General features: G+C 41.4%; 2 protein-coding genes across 2 annotated transcripts in view; one reads left to right on the top strand and one right to left on the bottom strand.

The window, feature by feature from the left end:
- The window catches only part of LOC120575283, a 74,384-nt gene that overhangs the window by 47,889 nt on the left and 5,412 nt on the right, over positions 1 to 21,083 (bottom strand). The gene's annotated exons all lie outside the window — the stretch shown is intronic.
- Positions 14,729 to 21,083, top strand: part of LOC120574204 (retinoic acid receptor alpha-B-like) — a 31,535-nt gene continuing 25,180 nt past the window's right edge. The window contains exons 1-2 of the mRNA XM_039824429.1: positions 14,729 to 15,453; positions 15,761 to 15,988. Of these exons, the coding sequence (XP_039680363.1) occupies positions 15,790 to 15,988 (199 nt within the window). The 5' untranslated portion in view covers positions 14,729 to 15,453; positions 15,761 to 15,789. The remainder of the gene's footprint in view (positions 15,454 to 15,760; positions 15,989 to 21,083) is intronic.

The raw sequence follows: 21,083 nt of genomic DNA, 5'->3' as shown, positions 1-21,083 counted from the left end.
TTGAAAAAATGAATATGCGGACTTGATTATGCATTGAAGTATGCAATCGCATAATTGCGTTTTTCTGGAGGGACTGAATAAAAGGCTCGGAGTTGCTGGTGTTGGTGCTGTTGGTGCTCTGTGGCAGTGACTGTTGACTGTGACCTGTTGATATCCAAGTCTTTCATAATGTTTAAAAGTAGCTGTGTGTCTCCTATTCTCTACCCCAGCCTTGCAAACTGCTGGCTGGTTGGTTTGTGTCCGACAACCATTGCAGCCAGGGGCGATTCCAGGATTTATTTAAGTTGGGTGGGGGTGGCGTTTTCTCAGAATACAGCTTTAAAAATCTGCTTAGAAATATAGGAAGTATTGGATAGGATAGAACAACACAATGTATTTCTGCTAAATAAAACATAACATTCATTATTAGTTTCACTTGTTTTCATTCAAAAAAAATGTCATATCTAAAATACAATACACCATTTTTTTATAGGCTCAGTCTGCCTTTCAGTGTTGGTTCCATGGTATCAGAATTTTGGATAGCCATCATGGAAAATTGGTCATGTGACAAAGGCTGGGAAGAACAGGCACCCAAGTGACAGTACTCTGATTAAATGGAAATCACAATTGTCCGATTGACAGCACTTGAGCCCAATGGATTTGGGGGAAAAGGGGGGCATATTTCAGGCCCGCCCCTGATAGCAACGCACAGACGCATGCTCCGAATGCGCTGTTTACGCGTCCAAAGAATGCTTCGGACCAAGCCTCGGTTTTTGACGCTCTGCGGGTGAGAAGGTGTTGTGTAGGATGGCACCTCCTACGTCTCAGCAACATTCTGTACCTTTCTGAACACCAGGGGCTCACTGAACACAAGGCCTGGGGGGGTGACATCAAACCCAAATGGAACAAAACAGTGTAACAGCCAACCGTACACGGCCTGCTTCATGTGGCATGTACAGTGTACAGTACATGTACATGTGTTCTGCGTGACCTATGAATGCTCTGCCTTCTTCCAACATTGCGTGATCATTTATGTTTTATTATGTGTGATGTCAACCGTAAATGCCTCTCTATACGCGTGTGTGTGTGTGCGCTCGCGCGCGTGCGTGTGCGTGCGTGTGTGCGTACAGTTTCCTTTTTGCCACAGGCACACAGAATCCACAGAATGTTTGTTCGCCTTCTCACTCTTCCCACTCTCTGTCAGTTACGGTTTTCATCTCTATTTTTACACTTCTCTGTCTTTCCACCCCTCTTTCATCTGCATCTCTCTCTCTCTCTCTCTCTCCCTACCTGTCTCTCTGTTAGTCTCTCGCCCCTCCATCCTGTCCCTGTCACTCCGTGTGATTTCCTCGTCAATCAATCCTAATTTGCTACCTCCCTCTTTATTTCTGTCATTATTCCTCTCTTCCAGCAGCCTTTCTATATCCCTGTCTCCCCTTCCTCATCTCTCTCTCTCTCTCTCTCTCTCTCTCTCTCTCTCTCTCTCTCCCTTTCTCTCTGAAAAGTGTAACCTACTTACAGCACAGCAGTCGGATGAATAATGGAGGAGAGACGGTTACTATCAGCATCTCCATCAGCAGGATCCCGACTTTGATCTCCGCTCCGCTCCCCTTCCCTCCTGCCCTTCCTCGCAACTCCTTTTCTCCTTTCAACTTCTCTCTGTTTTTCTTTTGACGGTTTGTACAGAAGTAAGACTACATTTACCAACAAAACACCTCACGAAATCTTTTGTTATCTGGCCAATAGTGAAATACAGCATACCTGCCGACACTCCCTATTTACACAGGAGTCTCGCTAATTGTAATCTTTTGTCGTGCCGTGCTCCCGATTGGTAATTTGTCATAGTGATATGACTCAAATGGGCATTTCACAGTTTCTGTGATGATTCCAGACTGTAGGATATGTAATGGTACTGCTAAATGGTACTACCTGGCAACCTCATCCGGACCGGATGTGCCTCGCCTTGCCAAACTTCGTTCGTTTCGGGGAAACAACAACAACACGCTGAAAATGTCAAGTTTTGAAGAAAATTTGCGTTGTTCTTTCGGGGAATAATTGTAAAGATTTACAAAGAATATGATTAAGGCATTTACTCTCTAACTGGGACGTTTTTGGGACCGTTAAAGTTACACACATTGATACACTGGTAAGAGTAGATTACGTTTAACCTTCCTACGTTTCTCCAGCTAATTAAAATAGCTGACGTTACAGTACTGTGTAAACAGTTAACTTCATTTGATATTTTAAAAACGTTTTCTTTTATCAGGGTGCAAATGTTTAAAAAAAAAAAAAAAAAGTTCCTTCCCAAGACTATTTTGCAGAGCCACCGTCGCTGCATCCGGAGCTTAGCGCCCCGCCCAAGACGATTGGGATTGGTTTAAAGAAACGCAAACAACCCAGAGCGAAGAAGTACGCGTCAAAATGTCTGACCTTAAACCGGAAACATGACGTTAGCAAAGATGCTAATTACAGCTAACCATTCCAAGCGATACCCCAGAAAATCTCTCTCTTTTTTCGCAGCCTAATGCACACCCGGCGCCACGAGGGGGAAAAGGGGGGGCTTTGCCCCTTCAGTTGTATTTTCTGCCCCCTTTGTTTCAACATCATACATCCATAACATGTACAAACACAACAACACAATTACTATTAGGCTACAAGTTCTGCTTGGCGTCTACATTGCATGGGGGCTTTCAGCTACTAACAACAATGTAATCCCATCTGCGGCGATATTTGACACAGAGAGCGAGCGCTCCAGCCGTCCTCTCACTTCATTAATATATATATGTATATATCAGACCCTGATGTGACAGGTGCCTCAGTTACTGTCAAACGATAGCCTACACATCCTAGTTAAACGTAACTCGTGTAACAGTTTCTAACGTTAGCTTAACATTACGGCACTAGCTAAATTTATTCGAAATATATTTATTTTTAAGTGTCGGCTCAACCATTACTGGGCGGAAATGTCTACAACCAGGAGCACGCACTGGGAGAGCGCAGTCACAACCGTGTCTGTGTGTGTATGTGTGTTCGATTATTGAAAGTTTAAAGCTCATAAACTGACTTTTAAATAGTTACTTTGTCAAGTACTTATTATTTAAAAAATAGATAAAAATGGACAACATAACTGCTTCAAGAAATGCCATATTTGCTAGTGCTGATCCTGTTGCGGCAGCGGGTAAAGCCTGGGTTAATTAGTACATTTTAGCCTACTTTATGAAAAAAAATCCCCCCCTCGCAATTTTTACCTGCCCCCTTAGGCATTTTACTCCTAATGTTGGCCTAATGGCCTAGTGTTGGCAGGTATTATTACAGTATTATAATATTTTACCTTAAGTATAAGGTTTTCTAAAAGAAATATACATTACACCACATATACAGTTCATTTTCATACCAGTTTTGGAAAGTAACTTTTGCAGCAGCCATTAATGGTAATTACATAACATGAATCGGCATGTTATATTTACTTACTGTTTTACTTTTGTGAAAAAAAGAGTACTGAAATGTTTATCTGTGACGTACTAAAACTAGCACATGTTTAAAATTTGCAAACAGCTAACATTAGCCATCGTAAGTGTCATCACTGCCTCATTCATTCATTCCGTCAGTGGTCGCCAAAGTTTGTCATGCAAATATCACTTCTCATGTCCAAATATAAGCCAAGATGTACTATTCACAAATATAAGAAATTTAAGCTTACAGTAGTGGTGTGCGATACTGCAAAATATACTATCAATCCGTTACCAAGTAAATACAGGGCCGGTATCGCCAATACCGATACTTTTTAATAATCAAGTTGGATTCATCATCAAGTTGATAAAGCTGAATTCATTTTCATGTTTTGGGGATTTTGCCTTTGGATTATTAATAAGTTAAAACCCAGGACAGAATTTTCATATACTTGTATAAATTTGTTGTGTCAACACTGTATCTTACGGCTTTTTTACAAATTATACATCTTGCCGTTGTTTCATTTTTGGCCTGAAAATATAGCCACAAAGCGCTCCCTCTGCCGTTCTTCTGCTCCGTCTCTGTCCTGCTTGTGTGTGTGTGTGTGTGTGTGTGTGTGTGTGTGTGTGTGTGTGTGTGTGTGTGTGTGTGTGTGTGTGTGTGTGCTGCTGGTCACTGCCGGGCCTGGCTGGTTGCTTGCTTGTTTGCCCGGCGCCGCTGAGTAACTTGACGGTACAACAACAAATCAGAGGGGGAAGGAGGAGCAAGGTGTGCCTGATGCCGTTGGTATTGATATTATCGATATTTGGATTGATTACAGTGCTGCCCAGAATGAAAAATGTGTCAACATTCTGAGTTTAATTACATTTTTATCTCAACACAATGATTTGCGGACTTTCAGTGAAATCGTATTGTGACAATAATGTCACAGCTAGATGATATAGATGATTATAATGTGTAATTGTTTCACAAAATATTTTTTTCTTAATAAATGGTTCCAAGAAAAATGTATTTGAATTAGTGCTGGGCGACGTATACCAGTATTCATTTCCCTTATGATATTAACTTTTTAATATACCGTAATACCAGTGCATTGCCGCGGGAAGCACAGCTGCTGCAGTAATCTGCGAGTGAATTGAGAACGGGACCCCTGTTAACTGCATACCCTTCTCACTCATGGTAGTAACTTTATAACAACAATTAATAACCCACAACGAACGCTCTTTAACAGGATAAAACACCATAGCACACAACCATTTGTGATGTAAACAATTTGTAACATTAATAATTAGAGGTGTGACGAGATCTCGTCCCACGAGACTAAAATGTGACGAGACTTCTCGTCGAAGTAAAAATTGTCTCGCGATATCGATCACAAGTACAGATAAGCCGCCAGTATAGTAGGTCAGTCTGACCCGGTTGGTCTTAAGGTGCTGACACACCAAGGAGATTATCGGCCGTTGGACAGTCTGTGGTCAGTGACCTGACATGTTCAGTTGGCGGTAGGGCAGTCGGGACTCGAGCGGAATGAGGTGACTAGAGTCTCTCAAAATCTGACGAAAATCTTTGATGAGCTGAAATGAAGACCGATTCAGCAATTGCATGGCCTGTTTCTCACTTAAAATGTTCTCAGAAACTTGTTTCGGTGAACTATTTTAGTACAATATGAGATCGTATTCTGAACGAGCCGCCATGACTGTGACATGTCTGGTTTTGAATTTCCGGAGAAAACAAACCCATGTGATGCGTTCGTCCAATCAGCTGCCGGTTTTCATTTCTTAGGCAACAATACAGAGTAGCGCCGCCTGCTGCTATGGAGACGTGTTACGTTTCTCAAGTCGGCGTCGCCTCAGTGTGTTCCGAGGCAGTTTTTTGGACCTCGGGGACGCGACTGATCATTTCCACTGGCTTTTCTGCCGAGGGTCGGCCGTCTTGTTGGTGTGTAAGCACCTTTTATAATATATCTGGCTTTGAAGATGAGTCTGGCTTGGACCTCTTGGTATAGAAGATCCCCTGCCCGTTCGCCAAAGTTGACTCTCTGAGTTCACTTTTGCAGAGCGGTAGCGGAGTTGTAAAAGAAGCTGCCTGTAAAACCCAGCGTTAGAACGTTAGAGGGTACAGCTGCTCTCTCTCTCTCTCTCTCTCTCTCTCTCTCTCTCTCTCTCTCTCTCGGTGAAGACAATTTTTCCAGTCATATTTCTGAATTAAAGTTTTTAAGTCTTTAAAGTCTTTAAATAGCAAATAAAGTAAATTGTACATTTACAAATTTACACCGCCGAACGGCATGCTGGGTAACATTATAGCTGCTAACTAGCCAGGTAGCATAACAGTCTGTTAAGCTGGGAGAAGCTCCGGTCGCTACTGCACATTCAAGAACAGAGAAGAAATATAGAGGATAAAGAAAGACCGGAGATACAGCCAAACAATGTGTGCTCAAGAGAGTAGCTGTCTGCTATCATCAAGTTTTTTTGTTTCTAACGTTAGCTTAACATTACGGCACTAGCTAAATTTATTCGAAATATTTTATTCTTAAGTGTCGGCTCAACCATTACTGGGCGGAAATGTCTACAACCAGGAGCACGCACTGGGAGAGCGCAGTCACAACCGTGTCGGTGTGTGTATGTGTGTTCGATTATTGAAAGTTTAAAGCTCATAAACTGACTTTTAAATAGTTACTTTGTCAAGTACTTATTATTTAAAAAATAGATAAAAATGGACAACATAACTGCTTCAAGAAATGCCATATTTGCTAGTGCTGATCCTGTTGCGGCAGCGTGGGTAAAGCCTGGGTTAATTAGTACATTTTAGCCTACTTTATGAAAAAAAATCCCCCCCTCGCAATTTTTACCTGCCCCCTTAGGCATTTTACTCCTAATGTTGGCCTAATGGCCTAATGTTGGCAGGTATTATTACAGTATAATAATATTTTACCTTAATAAGTATAAGGTTTTCTAAAAGAAATATACATTACACCACATATACAGTTCATTTTCATACCAGTTTTGGAAAGTAACTTTGTAACAGCCAAACAATGTATGCTCAAGAGAGTAGCTGTCTGCTATCATCAAGTTTTTTTGTTTTTAAAAAATCTGACATAATTTAGCCACTGTTGTTGCCGGTGTTGTCCCAAGGCGCTTATCTCCGCCAGGATTTGCATCCCCTGGCCGCGGGAGCGCGCGTGCACTCAGAGAAGGGGAGTTTAACTGCTGCACTTCGAATTCACCTATTAAATGGAACAAATAGCGACCTGTGAATTGTTTAATGCATTGTTTCAAAAAACTGATCAGTATCGTGGAAGACTCGACAGGGTTTTCCATAATAATAAGGGACTTGGCGCGCTAACGTTACTCGTCGTGCTAACGTTCCTCTGACCTGCTAACGTTAAAGAAATGTCACCTCAAAATTGCAGCAGAGCAACATTATGGACTCACTTTTTACAACAACCTAGCGTTACCTGTGGCCAAGGGGCTGTTTATACAACTATCTTACAATTATTGTGTTTTGAAAATGAAGCAATGTTAAGTTGTTGGTATGTGTATGTATTTGATGATTTAAGTTTATTTTACTACTTTGCAGTTGGCACGATAAAAAATTTTTAAATTCTGTAACTGTTTCATGCATTTTCCTTCATATAACGTTATTGCATAATGTTGTGGAGCCAGGCAAACCCTTTAGTAATGAAACTTTTTAGTAAATATGATGACATTGAAATGTTTTTTTTTTATATTGCATGTACTGACAGTAGAATAATCCATTATGAACATATATATGTATATATATATATATATATATATATATATAAAGTCCCAGTCAAGTAAAAGAAAGAAAATACCGTGATATACCATGAAACTGCCAGAATGTTTAACTGTGATACACATTTTTTATTTAAATACTAACAAAGAAAGTCTGAAAGTTGTATCTGATGTAATGCATGACAGAGAATCACAGTTTCACTGCACTGACTTTGACGGAAGTTGACCCGTACATAACCTCTCACCCACCTTTCCCCTCCATCCCTCCTTTACACTCTTTAACCCTCCATCTTATCCTCCATCGCACCCACACTTCACACCCCTCTATTCACACTCTCTTCTCCTTCACGAACACTGTCTGTCATTGTTGCAGCAGCTGTTACTCGCCTCGTCCTGATTTATCTTCTCGACAGCATTTCATTGAATTCTTGTGTGCTCTGCCATGAGCTCTGGATTTATTTCACTGCTTGACTTCCTATTATTTGGATAGTGCGTTCCATTTACTTCAGAAGTCGGAAGCCGGAGCTGAGAATGACTTAACAAGTTGTAATTCACAGTGGGGTTAGCTTTAGCCATTGTTAGCAATACCAGTTGATAACAACGCATTACGCTGTATTTTGTGCATACAAACATGTCACACAGATAGAAGTTGGACAGGACTGTGTGGACGACTGATTTAATGAGACACAAACAAGACAGTAGTGCTTATAACTGTATGTTACTACAGCTTTCACTGCTGTTGATGCAAGGAGCAGCCATGTCGGATTTTGAGCTTGGGATACTGTGAGGTTCTCCGACCTTCCCAACTCGAAAATCCGAGTTTAGTGGGCGCGTTTCCGACTTTGACCTCGTACATTTCAACTTCAGAGTACAAAATGGAACGCAGTATTTATTCAATTTCTTTTCAGGTTGGATGACTGGTCAACATATTATGCATTACGTCTATTTAAACTAGAGATGGCCCGATACCATTTTTTGCTTCCCGATACCGATTCCGATACCTGAACTTGCATATCGGCCGATACCGAGTGCCCATCCGATACCAGTGTGTCATATATTTTATTATGTTTTAACAACTGTATACTACTCTCCCTGTATGGATGTGATATGATTTCTATCTTTGTTGTCTGTTTTGCTCAGGTTAAACTCTATGTAAAACATGAACAAACAAACAATGAATGCCACAGACCTTTCTTTTATTATCCAGTGTGACAGTCAGTTATAACGGAAAAAGAACATAAATAATCTACTTTAACATAGATTTTCTTTAGGGCTTTATTACGTGGTGATCGGTGCATAAACTCCAGTACTTCCCGATACCGATACCAGCGTTTTAGGCAGTATCGGAGCCGATACCGATACTGGTACCGTTATCGGACCATCTCTAATTTAAACGTGCACATTTAGTTTTGAAGCAGGGCTGTAGTCAAGTCCACCTTTGTCAAGTCCAAGACTAGGACTAGTCAAGACCGAGTCAAGACCACGTCCAAATGATTGATGCTATGATTGAAAATGATTGATGCTATACCAGGCAATCAATGTTAATGCCATTCTAGATTGATTTTGAATTAAACCAATATCTGTTTTCTGAACAAGCGCGCTTCATCAGTGGTTTTGTTTTGAAGGAGGAATTTTTTTTAAAAAAAAAAGTTACTTTAGAAAAAAAGCATAAAGTGCTGGAATATTTGGCGAGTCCAACAGCCGAGTCCAAGACAATTCCAAGTCCAAATACCAACAAGCCCAATATAAGTCAGAGAAAGAATAGAAAAACATCTCGAGTCCCAGTCCGGACTCAAGTACTACAGCCCCTGGTTTAAAGTAATATCACTTGCTATCCAACTGGCAACAATCAAATTGGGTTTAAAGCACATGGCCTGTAGTGGGGTTTTTCCATTAGCACTTGTAACCGTGTCAAGTCGACCCATGCCTCGCAGATTTGCGTTTCCATTACCAGTTTCAGCGCGCTGAGCTGTGCAGAGCCACGCCCGAGATGGACCATTTTCAGAGTCGGTCCAAAGTGCGCCCAACCGGCAACCTAGCAGAGGCAACCCCCCCCTTTCTCCCCCTCAAATGTTGGGAGACACAACTCACGTCTGTGCAGGAGACAGAGAGAGAAAGTGTGTGTTCAGTGTACTGTATGTGTTCAGCTCTCTGTACTTTTGTAGCTTCTAACTGAATGTCCGTGGTTTTAAGTTTAGATTCTCTCCTGCGTTCCTATTTTTACTTTCAGATATCTGCTTCAGTTTCATGATCACTTTCAACTGAGCCTTGGTAAAGCAAAAGTAAATGTTTTCTGAGTTTGTCACACCACAGAAATGTTTTTAATGATTGAAGGCGCTGAGCAGAAAAAACGAGCCGCTGCATTTAAGATAGCTCAAGTGGAAACTTCAGGGGCTGAAAAGTGAAGGCAATGCGGAAGCTCCTTAAACCTGCATTCTGCATCTCATTTCCAGCAGGAGGAACTCCACTGGTTCCAAAAAAAAAAGTATTTTTTTATAGCAGCGTTTGAGAAAAGCCCTTAAGTTGTGTAGTCACGCTATGACCTTAAACCTTAAGCTCCCACTCCCTACACACATGAACGCAGCATACTTTTTTAACCCTGAGGGTAAGAGTCCAAATGTGTGCATATGATTAACCCTTGTAGTGTCTTCCTGTCCACCATAAACTTCTTGTCCTTCCGGGTCAATATTGAAAATGAACTTTTTATGGCGCTTTTTGCGACGTTTTCTTTGTTATGTTTTTAATGTTTTCTTTTAAACGTTTATGTCACTTTTTTTCCAACGCTTTTTTTTATTCATTATCAATAAACCTAATTTATGACATTATACCTCATTTTTTAGTTAAAAAAGCAAATAATATGAATTATTTTGATTAATGGTTAAAATGAGAGCATGTTGAGTGAATCACAGATACGTTTTGAAACCAAAAAAAAAAATGTAAATGCTATTAGGGTTGTCAAACAATTAATTTGTTTTTAATCACTGAATTTCTATAGTTAATCACATGATTAAAATTCTATTATTTTGCATTTCAGAACTGTTTTTAAGTCGATATTAACAATGGAAAGCAATTCTTACCAGTGTATATTGATTGGGAATCAAATGAATGCAAAGAAAGTGACTTTATGAACTTGATTTTAAGATTTGTATTTGTTTATTATTTATTTGTTTACTGTGAACAAAAGAAAAATGTGTGAATCTAGTCACATTTGAATCTAGAGTCAATATTAGGTTTGGGTATGGTTTGGTTTGGCTAAAGCGGTACTTTTAAAACGGTACTGGTGCCTTAACGGTGCCTGAACCGATACTAAAAAAGAAGGGTACTAAACAACAGTTGGCGACATTAAAGAACGGCTTGTTTATTGCTAAGGCCATATGGTCAAAATTAAATGATTTAATAATAATGTAATAGCTATAACAATAACTTATTTCACTAGTAAATAGCTGTTGAACGACAAAAACAACCACCAGATGGGAAAAGGGCTTACGGTGCGGATCGGCTCACACGCACTAGACGCCGACACTGTTATGTTACACATCGCGCCTCTTTTGCTTCCGGAATGCCGCCATAGAGACAGGGCGCATTTAATGCTGCGTTCATGCCACCTCGGAATAACAGGTACCGCCCCCCTGGTTACGTTGTTTTTCCGACTGGCAGCGTTCACCTGGTCGGGATGCGTCTTCTTCTTCTTCTGTTATATTGGCGTTTGGCATAACAACTTTTTGCATGACTGCCACCAACGGTTGGCCGTAGCCGAGAGCATCAGGTGTGTGAAAACATGGAGGCCACAATAACAGAAGATTCTCTGCTGTTTTCTTATGCGAGCATACAAACAGCACATCGACAGGTGTTTTTTTGTGTTATCTGCAGGACAACGGACTGGAAAAGGCACGGATAATGTGTTTTTTTTTATACATAGGTCTATTTATGAATAATTTTAACCATGTTATGTTTGTGTATGTTTCTTGGCAGAGGCATTTGTCCACAATAAACAGTTTATTGTCATTGAAATATGTTCAGTGAACCAAAGTCGCCTCCATCAAACGTCAAACACGTCACCAACTGGGAAGCTCGGTTATCAAAGTCCAGCCCGAGTTTCCCACCTCTGATTCCCACAGGACGTTACGTGAATGGTGACGTTTTCACTCGGAAAAACGTTTTTCCCCCACCAAGGGTAAAGAAGAACTCTCCGCTCTCCATTGACTTGTATTGCGTGAAGGTTCCTCCTCATCAATTTCATCTAGTAGCAAACAACAGAAAAATGCCTAAAGGCTGCTGAGTGGCGCATGAACTACAAACAATGTAAAGAACTCATGACTTAAGTTTTAATAAGCTGCAGACCCGAAAAAACAGAGCTTTTATGAAGACAAAATTGAATACAGACGTGAGGAATCAGCAGAGAAAATGGGGAGACTGGGGGATCCTGACACTAAAGCCAACGTTAAGTCCCACGTTACATTTGCAGCAAGCATTTTGTTACCAAGTCCAATATCCAAATAACCCAGGCTAGGTTAGGCAAACTATATGTCTGTAGGTTAAGCTAACACACGTAACGTCGGACATATGGTTAGGTTACTGTGAAGATGTTGTGGGATCCCACTGTTTCCCCATTTTCTCTGCTGATTCGTCACTTCTGTATTCACTTTTGGTGTATTCACATAGGAGTTTTCTGCATTAAGTTTTTTTTTTTTTTTAGTAACATTTTCAATGCGGGACTTTTACTTGTAACAGAGTATTTTTTAAAGTGTGTTATTAGTACTTTTACTTAAGTCAAGTTACTTATTCCACCACAGTACTGGACAGCTCCACACCAAAAACAATCATCCTGTTCAGACTGTCCTTGACAGAGTCATGTTGGTAGAAGAAAAAAAAACGTCTTATTGGGCATTTTATTTTCATTTCTTCATTTCCCTTAGCCATCATTTACTGCAACCATTATGTTTTAGTCACTGCTTCCCCTTAAATGTGGTAGTCACCTTATCCTTGTCTGGCCGGAATGCCATACTGACCAAAGTAACGCACGCAAATAAAATACATTGTTCACATAACACACTTTTTTTTATTTTATTTTTCTTTAACTATCCAGTGAGTTGTATCTCTGCTTCCTCGGTTGAAATAAACATCAGCCACATTAAAGTGAAGTGCAATCTTTACTGCCTCTGTATCTCTCTGTCTGTTCATCTCTCGGGGCTTGCCCGCCTGTCAACATGTTTATCTTAGTAGCGGCTGAGCTACAATGGCGGATAAAAGCGAAGACAGAAAAGAATCCAGGTCGAAGAGATGGTTCGACCTGGAAGACATAGCAGGCCATACCTGCTGCAGCAGTTAGAGCTGTGTGTGTGCGTGTGTGTGTGTGTGTGTGTGTGTGTGTGTGTTTGTGTGTGTGTGTCTGTGTGTGTGTGTGTGTCAGTGAGAGAGAGATAGAGAGCAGACAGTGTGTCATGCCTGCCAGAGGACTGCTGAGCTCAGTGATTCTTGATTTGCTTGTTTGGGCTGTAGATATAAACTGGTATGTCTGCCATGACGGTTTGTTTGTGTGTTTTTAGGGGTTATACAGTGCCATTAAAAAAAAAAAAAAATGTCAGTACTAGTGCAGGGCGCGTTCAAAACGTGCCTGTTTGGAACCCCATTTTGTTATTATTGTACCCCAACTTTCAGAAGGGCCCAAAAGCACGTTATATGCAACCCCACTGTATACTACTGACCTACTGTGTACTTGTACCTCATGGGAAAACAAACATTGTACTACTATATTTACCTGACAGAGAAATGTTACTGGTTACGTTGCAGGTTCAGATTTGAATCACAAAATATCTCAATTAAAATGTGGAGTAATCACAGACATTTGTCTCATGGACTCATGGCGGTGCACCATGCGCCACTCATCCGGCTCGTTATTTTAGCCAATCAGGAAAACTCTGTGTGTGTGTGTGTGTGTCTGTGTAGAATAGTCTATATTGTCATTGTACATGTACAGCGAAAATGAATGTAGTCCTTCCAGTGCAAAACAACAAGTTTTTGTTTCAACTACATTTTCAGGTGAGTCTGAGCGAGATAAAAGAAGACAGCCCTCTTTTCCCGGTCAGGCTCCAAGTCCGGGATAACGTTATCTATCGCCCACTGCTTAGAAGTGGTGAATTTACAGCTCACAGCAGTTTAATACAATAAAGTGTCTGTCTTTTGTTGGCTATCTAGTGTCAGTAAAAAATGCCTTTTTAGTGAGTTTCCTCTTAGCGAAATTCTCTGAGTGAATTTAAGTTGGGCTTTTATTGTGAAGGGTAGACACGGAGGAGCCAGGGTTAAGGCAGCATTTTTTCCCCCCTCAACCTTTGTTGTACGTACGGTCGTTTAGTTTTATCACAGTTTATTAATATCCAATATCCAACGCTGTCCAAACTGCTCCAAATTCCAAACCCCAAGTTCACTGGGTGGAGTGTCACTGGAGTGTCAATATTTCTATCACTATTCATATTTTGTGTGGATGTGCATGCATGTGTATATATACAGTGTATATATATGTATGTATGTATGTATGTATGTATATATATATATATATGTATATGTATGTATGTATGTATGTATGTATGTATATATATATATATATATATATATATATATATATATATGTATGTGTGTATGTGTACAATAAATGTGTACAATAAATATATGACATAGCCAATGTCAGGTGTAACAGGTCACTGTGCAACAATTTGTCACTTCTTCCATCACTTCCATCCGCGCTTTTGGTGTCCTTAAATCTTTTCTTTCCTGCTGCTTTCACATTAACCTACTAACCCTGACGTTCATCTCCATCCTCATCTTGTTCTTTGTTTTTTTATGCCCCCCCCCCGCCCTCCCTCCCAAACCCATTTTCACTTCTCCCCCGTCTCCTTAGTTTCCATAGATTTAATGTCCGGGGAATCGATTAACAGGCAGCAATGGATTTGATGTGTTTCCCCTTTCTCCGCTCATATTTTAACCAGCAGCTAATCAATACAGGGAGGCATCACATAAAACTAAGGATTAAAGGGTGTGTGTGTGTGTGTGTGTGTGTGTGTGCGCGCGTGTGTGCGCGCGTGTGTGCGCGCGCGCGTGTGTGGCAGGGGGACGTGTTAGAATCTATGCATTCACGCATGAACATGTGCAAAAAATGGCAAACATGCAATATTTATATATGCAACTGTAAACATTTTGCAAGTGTCTATAAAGCAAATAAATACCAAATAAAAAAAAAATACCACACAATAACCAAATGCAATGCAAAATTCGTTAGCATTTTCATCCAAATATTCCTTTTTTTAATTTTTTACACAAGGTTTGTAGTTTACTCTACAAATAGTAGTAAGCTAGTTATTTTAGTAGAGAACATCAGTCAGAAACAGCCACATTTTGAAAGTAGGAAGAAAGAATTTTGGAGGCACGCGCGGGGCAGATAGGTGGAGCTCTTGCGCAGCTGGTGTCACTCATCAAACGAGAGAGAGAGAGAGAGAGAGAGAGAGAGAGAGAGAGAGAGAGAGAGAGAGAGAGAGAGAGAGAGAGAGAGAGAGAGAGAGGCCGTTGGGTACAGCGAGGGTACCACAGGACACTGCTTTATGTAGGCTACTGCTGCTGGACCTCAACAACTAGCAACAGAGGCGGGCAGACCCAAACTGCCACGGATATCTGCTCGACCTACCTCACCGTCGCCGCAAATTTAACCTTTGGATATTCTGCTACTTGGACATTTAAAGCGGCAAGTTACGAGTCAAATATGACAGCGCGTATGTAGCATAAATGTATGTGTCAGGGCTGTTTTTCTGTCGTCAACGTTTGGATATTGTGAGCCGGAGCGAGCGGACGGAGCAGCGACTGGATCTTTTTTTTTACTTTTCGGCGATTCATGTACAGCACCCAACTGTTTAAACAGTTGTGGTTGTGAGTAGCTAGTCTGTCCACTAAGAGACTGTTCGCCTGGCTGGCCACTAGCTTCCGATATCGATAAGTGGCTGATGGTCAGCCACTGTGGTTTAGCTACATAATACAATTTCAGCTGCTATAGGCTACGAACACAGCGAACAGACTGCTAGCGATAGCGACGACCGTTGACACAGGCTGTAGACGCTGAGGTCATTATAAACTCTTGAACATAACAGGCTACACACACACACACACACCACATGTGTGTTGGGACAGTAGCCTATTGACACATTACAGTTTGTATTTCCTTCCTTTAATTCTTCGGTGCTACAAAGTAACGAGGGCTGCAAACTCCACCAGCACGGCAGTTAAGTAGGTAAGCACTTGTAGCATTTTGACTTTTAACAAAGACAACAGCGTTTAAATCGTCGTCTAAACGTGTTCCGGTCGTGCAAAAACGACATAACGGAGGGTAAAGTTTGACAGTAAACCTGCCTTTACTCCTCAAAGGGCTGAAAGGTCACCGGGACCGGTCATCTCTTTTTCTCTTCTCCCCCTCCTCCTATCAGTCTGTTATGAAGATGTGAACTCTTCCCTCCCTCCCTCCCTCCCTCTTTCTCTCTTCGCCGTCCAGGACGCTTTGATCTTCTTCTTTTTTTTTTTTTTCTCTGTTTGGTACAAAGAGATCAAAGGCGACTCCCGCCTCTCGGGGATGTACGAAAGCGTGGATGTTGTGGGTTTTAGCCCCAGCCCCAGCAGCCCCAGTCCGGGCTCTTTTCTGAGCATGGACTACTACCACAGACCCCCGGGGCTCGGGCCGGAGAAGGGACTACTGTCCGGTGTCGGAGGACTCCAGCGTCCGTTCGGAGGGTCCCTGGTAACCGGCAGACACTGGAGCGGATCCAGCCACTGTGAGTTCCTATTGAAAAATGATTTGCCATGTTGGACTTGTAAACAGAATAACTGCAGGGCACACCAGAATTAAGTCAGTGTAGATAATTGAATTAGTTGAGAAATAACAAGGGGGTGCTGGCGGGTAAAGCCCTTGCCTGTGCTTTGAAATGTGTTGTCAGTTGTGTGTGTGTGTGTGGGGGGGGGATGCATGAGTACACCGCTTCCATTTGGGACACATGCCATGCCAGTCCCTTCTATAGTAGCTTATCAAGTGCCCCACAGCCTGATTTTTTTGTCCCCTAACTAGATAGGAATTTGAAGGCACCACTGTTCTATACAGCATGTAGTGCCTGCCATTCACTTTAACTTTACTAGCCTGCTCAGCATGTTTCCTTTCCTATTCTTTCATTGTTAGTCCCTTACAACATTTATATGCTTGTTCTACAGTGCACTAGCTACTGTTTGTGTCCACACCATTTTAAATGTATTAACATTATGATTGCCAGACCCCTAATATACCTTTTACTAGGGCTGGGACGATATGCTTTTGGCCCAATTCGATTCTTTAACGATGCATGGGTGCCGATTCTAGAAGTATTGGGATTGGATAGTATTGAGTATTGCTTATTTTCTTTTCCTTCTTTAACCAAAAACAAAAGTTGAATAATACACTTCTAAAGACAATATATCACGAGACCGTTCTAAAAACTTTGTTTTCTAAGAAGAATGCACATCACATGTTAGTCAGTCTGACATTTATTATTATCATTTGTAAAGAAAAACAACATGGATTTTCAAAATTTTCTGCTTGAGGTCAGTTTTGCTGGAAACGGATATGATGTAATCGCCGTCTGCGGTACCGTATAAAGAGAAAATACTTATATAAGGTTACATTGAATCTGGGGAAAAGAATTGATTGATTAATAAATCGTCGCAAAAGAAATCCTGATACATATGTGAATTGATTTTTTTCCCCCACCCTATCCTTAACAATGAGGCTGTTAGTGTAGCTGTTTCTCTATGTATGCTGTGTATTATGCAACTTTTAGATTTAAGGTTCATGTTTTCAATGAAGTGATTCATATGACCTCAGTAGGTCAGCAGCTGTCTGCACTCATTTACCAAATCCAGCTGTCATGACCTCAGGCTCAGTGCTTTTCATTGGGTGAGAATGAACTCGGAATGTTTATAGCTCATCAACATAAACTGCACAGGCCTTTAATATATAGACGGTTTAGAGCTAGGGCTGGCTACCGAATTTGATACTTTTTAGGCACCGACCGAATTGCCTTCTTAGTATTGAGTATCCAAAAATCCCTCTTCACTCAGTACCAAATTTTAATACCTAAGGAGTAAATCTCCTCAGTGTCAGTGAGCCAATAAGCATGTAGCATGCTTCTACCAAGATGTAATAATGCTTTTGATTGGCTGTCTAATGTTACACATCGTAGAGACACGCAGGAGAAACGCACAGAGAGGCTCACGTAGTAGTAGCTGAAAAACAAATAAAAAGATTTTTGCCGTAATGTTGTAATTTATTTTTTAGTAAAATGGATTTTTAGAAAATTGGTATCAGAATAAGAAACGTTCAGGAATTGGTATCTAAGTAACGGTATTGTTATCGGTACCAGTAAATGTCTTCAACGATACCCAGCCTTATTTAGAGCTGAAACGTTTAGTTGATATGTATTGGTAGATAGTGGGGCAACTATTTTTCATAATCAATTAATCCACTTTTCAAGCAACATTTACCAAACATATAGTTTTAAGTTTCTCAAATTGATAGGGTTTTGTGCTTTTCTGGGTCCTATGCGATAATTAATAGTTAATAGTAGTAGTTCAAGTAGTTAATAGTTAATTTCATTACAGAAGCCAAACTTTTCAAATTTCAAGTGTTGCCTAATCACAAAATGTATAAGAAATGTACTGAAATGAAATAAAAGATTAAACGTGTTAAAAGTATTATTAGTCTACGTATCTGACGAGCGAATGAGTGAAATTTGATGCCAGCTTTCGGCATTTTTTCCATCCAGCCATTTTCTATACCTGCTGAACATGCAGAACCATTGGGAAGGGGGGGCTGGGAGGCATGGTCACCCTGGACAGAAAAACAGACATAAACACCAGGATTTGCCCCAGATAAGCTGTGGCAGCATTAATGTAGAGCCAAATAACAGAATCAAGGATGAAATCGCAAAACTGAAAATGAAAAAAAAGCTATAAGACAGATTCCATAGGGCTCTACATTACATTCCAGTGCTAAAAAGCTAACTGGAGATATGAAAATATGACTATGTCAAAATTTCAGCCTGGGGGGGGGGGGCAACTTAGCCCTGGCCCTGGCTTGCAATACACTGGGGGAAAACCCTGAACACACAAACACAGGACCTTTTGCTGGGAGTTGACAGTGCTGCCCCACTCCAGTGTCACATGTTAGAGACAGCCAGCTTCAGAGTGAGACAGTAACCTAAGGATATTGACATGGTGATGTCACTGTGACATAGTCCTTGCACAACCATAGTTAAAGTCATAAAAACAGAGAGTGCAAAGTGGACTCTGGTCGGGCGGTGAGAAACAGAAGGAAAGAAAGACGTATTATAGAAGCAAGGGGAGGGGCGTGCTCGTAAATTCAAGCAGTAACGACAGGGAGGATTGCCTTCAGTGTGTTGTGTTTGTGTGTGTGTGTGTGGGGGGGGGGGGGAGGGGCCTTTGTGCGTGACTGGAATGAAGAACGTCAAACAGGTTCAAAGGTCAAAGGCCGTACACAGACACAGGCACGCACACACATTCAGTAACTGCTCCAGCGACATGTAAGCAGTGGCCTGGGGGATAGTGCTTCACTCTGTGTGGGTGCGTGTGTGTGTGTGTGTGTTCGTGTGTGCGTTTGGGTCTGATCCAAGGCAATGACTCACTGACAATTGGGAAGTGACCTACATCTCTCCCTCTCTTTATTTCTCCTTCTATCTGCCTCTTTCTTTCCTGTGTCAGCTGCCCAGTCATCACTTCTCTGCACTGAATGACCTCTCTTTCTGTCTGTTGGACACACACACACACACTTTGGCGCACATACACACATTCACTGATACTCACAGTTTGTCTGGGAATGTGAGGGTATACTGACCAAGTTTGACCTGAGTGTGAGTGTGAGAAAAGGGCTGGAGGTGGACACTTGTGTGTCAGTGTTTGCATCCACTAGATGTCTTTATTTCTGTATGTGTGTTTGAGGGATCGCACTACCGTCAGATGAATGCTGAAAGAGTGGCAGTGGAAACTGGTTATTAATTCATTCCGAGTCCTTTGGCAAGGCATGTCTTTGTTTGTATTTGACTGTGTAGGAATTTCGTCTCCAATGTCGCACCGTCACATATTTTATATTTATTAGAGACAGGATAAAGAAGAAAGAGAACAAATATGACTGCTACTGTTGTACCAACTTCTAATTTGGAGTATGAGCACGGTGCTAGCATTACTAAAACTTCAATACTGTATTCAAAAATGTATACAAAGCAGCAGAAGATATATAGATATTTTGATTAAATATGTATCTGGCAAATTGAAATGGCCTTCTAAATATGGCACACATTGTCCTCATGAGATACTTACGGTACTTTTACACCTACCTTGTTTGGTCCTGGACATTTTGACTTTTCAGTGCGATCCGAACCAAAATTAAAGGCGTAAAAACCTCCACTGGTCCACAGCCAGACAGCCAAACCTTGGTCCGGTTTGTTTCAAGTGTGAGCCAGTTTTTTAGACGGTTCAGACTTTTGGACCGGGCTTATCACAGATAGCTCAATATGGGCTAGAGTTCTGGAGTCGATTTCTGGTTTTGCTGGTCCGTTTTCATGTACGACTCAAACCGGTTGGATTTTATTCAAACAAGCTGAACCAGCATTTGTTGTCAAAGGACAATTCCGACCAGCGTTCGACGTTTGACTGGTCATGACCGATTTTCCCAAAAATAGCGATTTCCTTTTACTTTACCCTCTGCCCCAAAGACTAGCGTTATAAGCTAATCAGCGGTTTGCGCTAGCTTATTTCAAGCTAGAGACACATTCGATTAGCATGAAAACATATCCCAGAGAATATTGTGTTTAGTATATAAACAGACTAATGGAGCCACTAGGGTCTGTGAGGCCGTGCAGAATTGTCTGCTGAGCAAAGGCCGGCAACAACATGAAGGAGATCAAATTTCAGTTGAGTTGGGAGGAGGGAAGATGTGCATGGCGCACATTGTGTTTGTTTACTAGAAATTGTATGTGTTTTTTTGGGGGGTTATGAGACAAGAGATGGCAGCGTTAAGCATTGAATTGAGTGGGCGAGATTAGCTTCGGTGGCGTGGCGCCGCCGGGAACTTGACGCAGGCCCGAAGCCTGCGTGGACCCGGTGCAGACAGCCGCATGGATTTTAAATGAGAGCGTATCTTTTGCATGGGACGTGCAGTTAAAAAACGCGCCAGACATGCTTGCTTTCTACACTCCAGTCAAAGAAAACTGAAACTGCTGCAATATGGCAAACATTTTGGATTTGAAACCAACAAAAGAGGTGAGCCAAAATACATTGACATAGTCTGCTGATTGGGTTGCAGCTTCACTCTGTGCTTCTTCTTCTTATTTAGTGTTTATTGGTGCTTGGCAAACGAGTTTAGAGGTGTATTACCATCACGCTTTCATTCATGGGCTCGCTCAGTCTCGTTATGTTCCACTCTGGGAGCGGCTGCTGAGTCGAGTGCGACACCTAGTTGTAAAATTCCTTACCCCGGTCGGGTGTTGGCTTCATATCAAACCGGTTGGAAAACTTTAACACCGGCCCAACCCTAGTATGGGCATACACAGTATGTTTGCCTTTATGTCTGCCAGTAAGCAACACGGAATTGGCTTGGTTTTGATTTTTCAACCATGTAATGCAGGGGTCTTCAAAGTTTTTTAAAGGAACACGCCGACTTATTGGGAATTTAGCTTATTCACCGTAACCCCCAGAGTAAGACAAGTCGATACATACCCTTCTCATCTCCGTGCGTGCTGTAAAACAAACCGGGAGCTATATTCTCAGGCGGAAGAATATAGTACTTGGGCGGAGTGATATGCTCGCAGCAAGCCTGTCTGAGAATAT

This window comes from Perca fluviatilis, chromosome 15, assembly GCF_010015445.1.
Source record: "Perca fluviatilis chromosome 15, GENO_Pfluv_1.0, whole genome shotgun sequence".
In the NCBI taxonomy this organism is placed as follows: Eukaryota; Metazoa; Chordata; class Actinopteri; order Perciformes; family Percidae; genus Perca; species Perca fluviatilis.
Note: the sequence above shows the minus strand (reverse complement) of the source record. Positions and strands in the feature narration are given on the sequence as shown.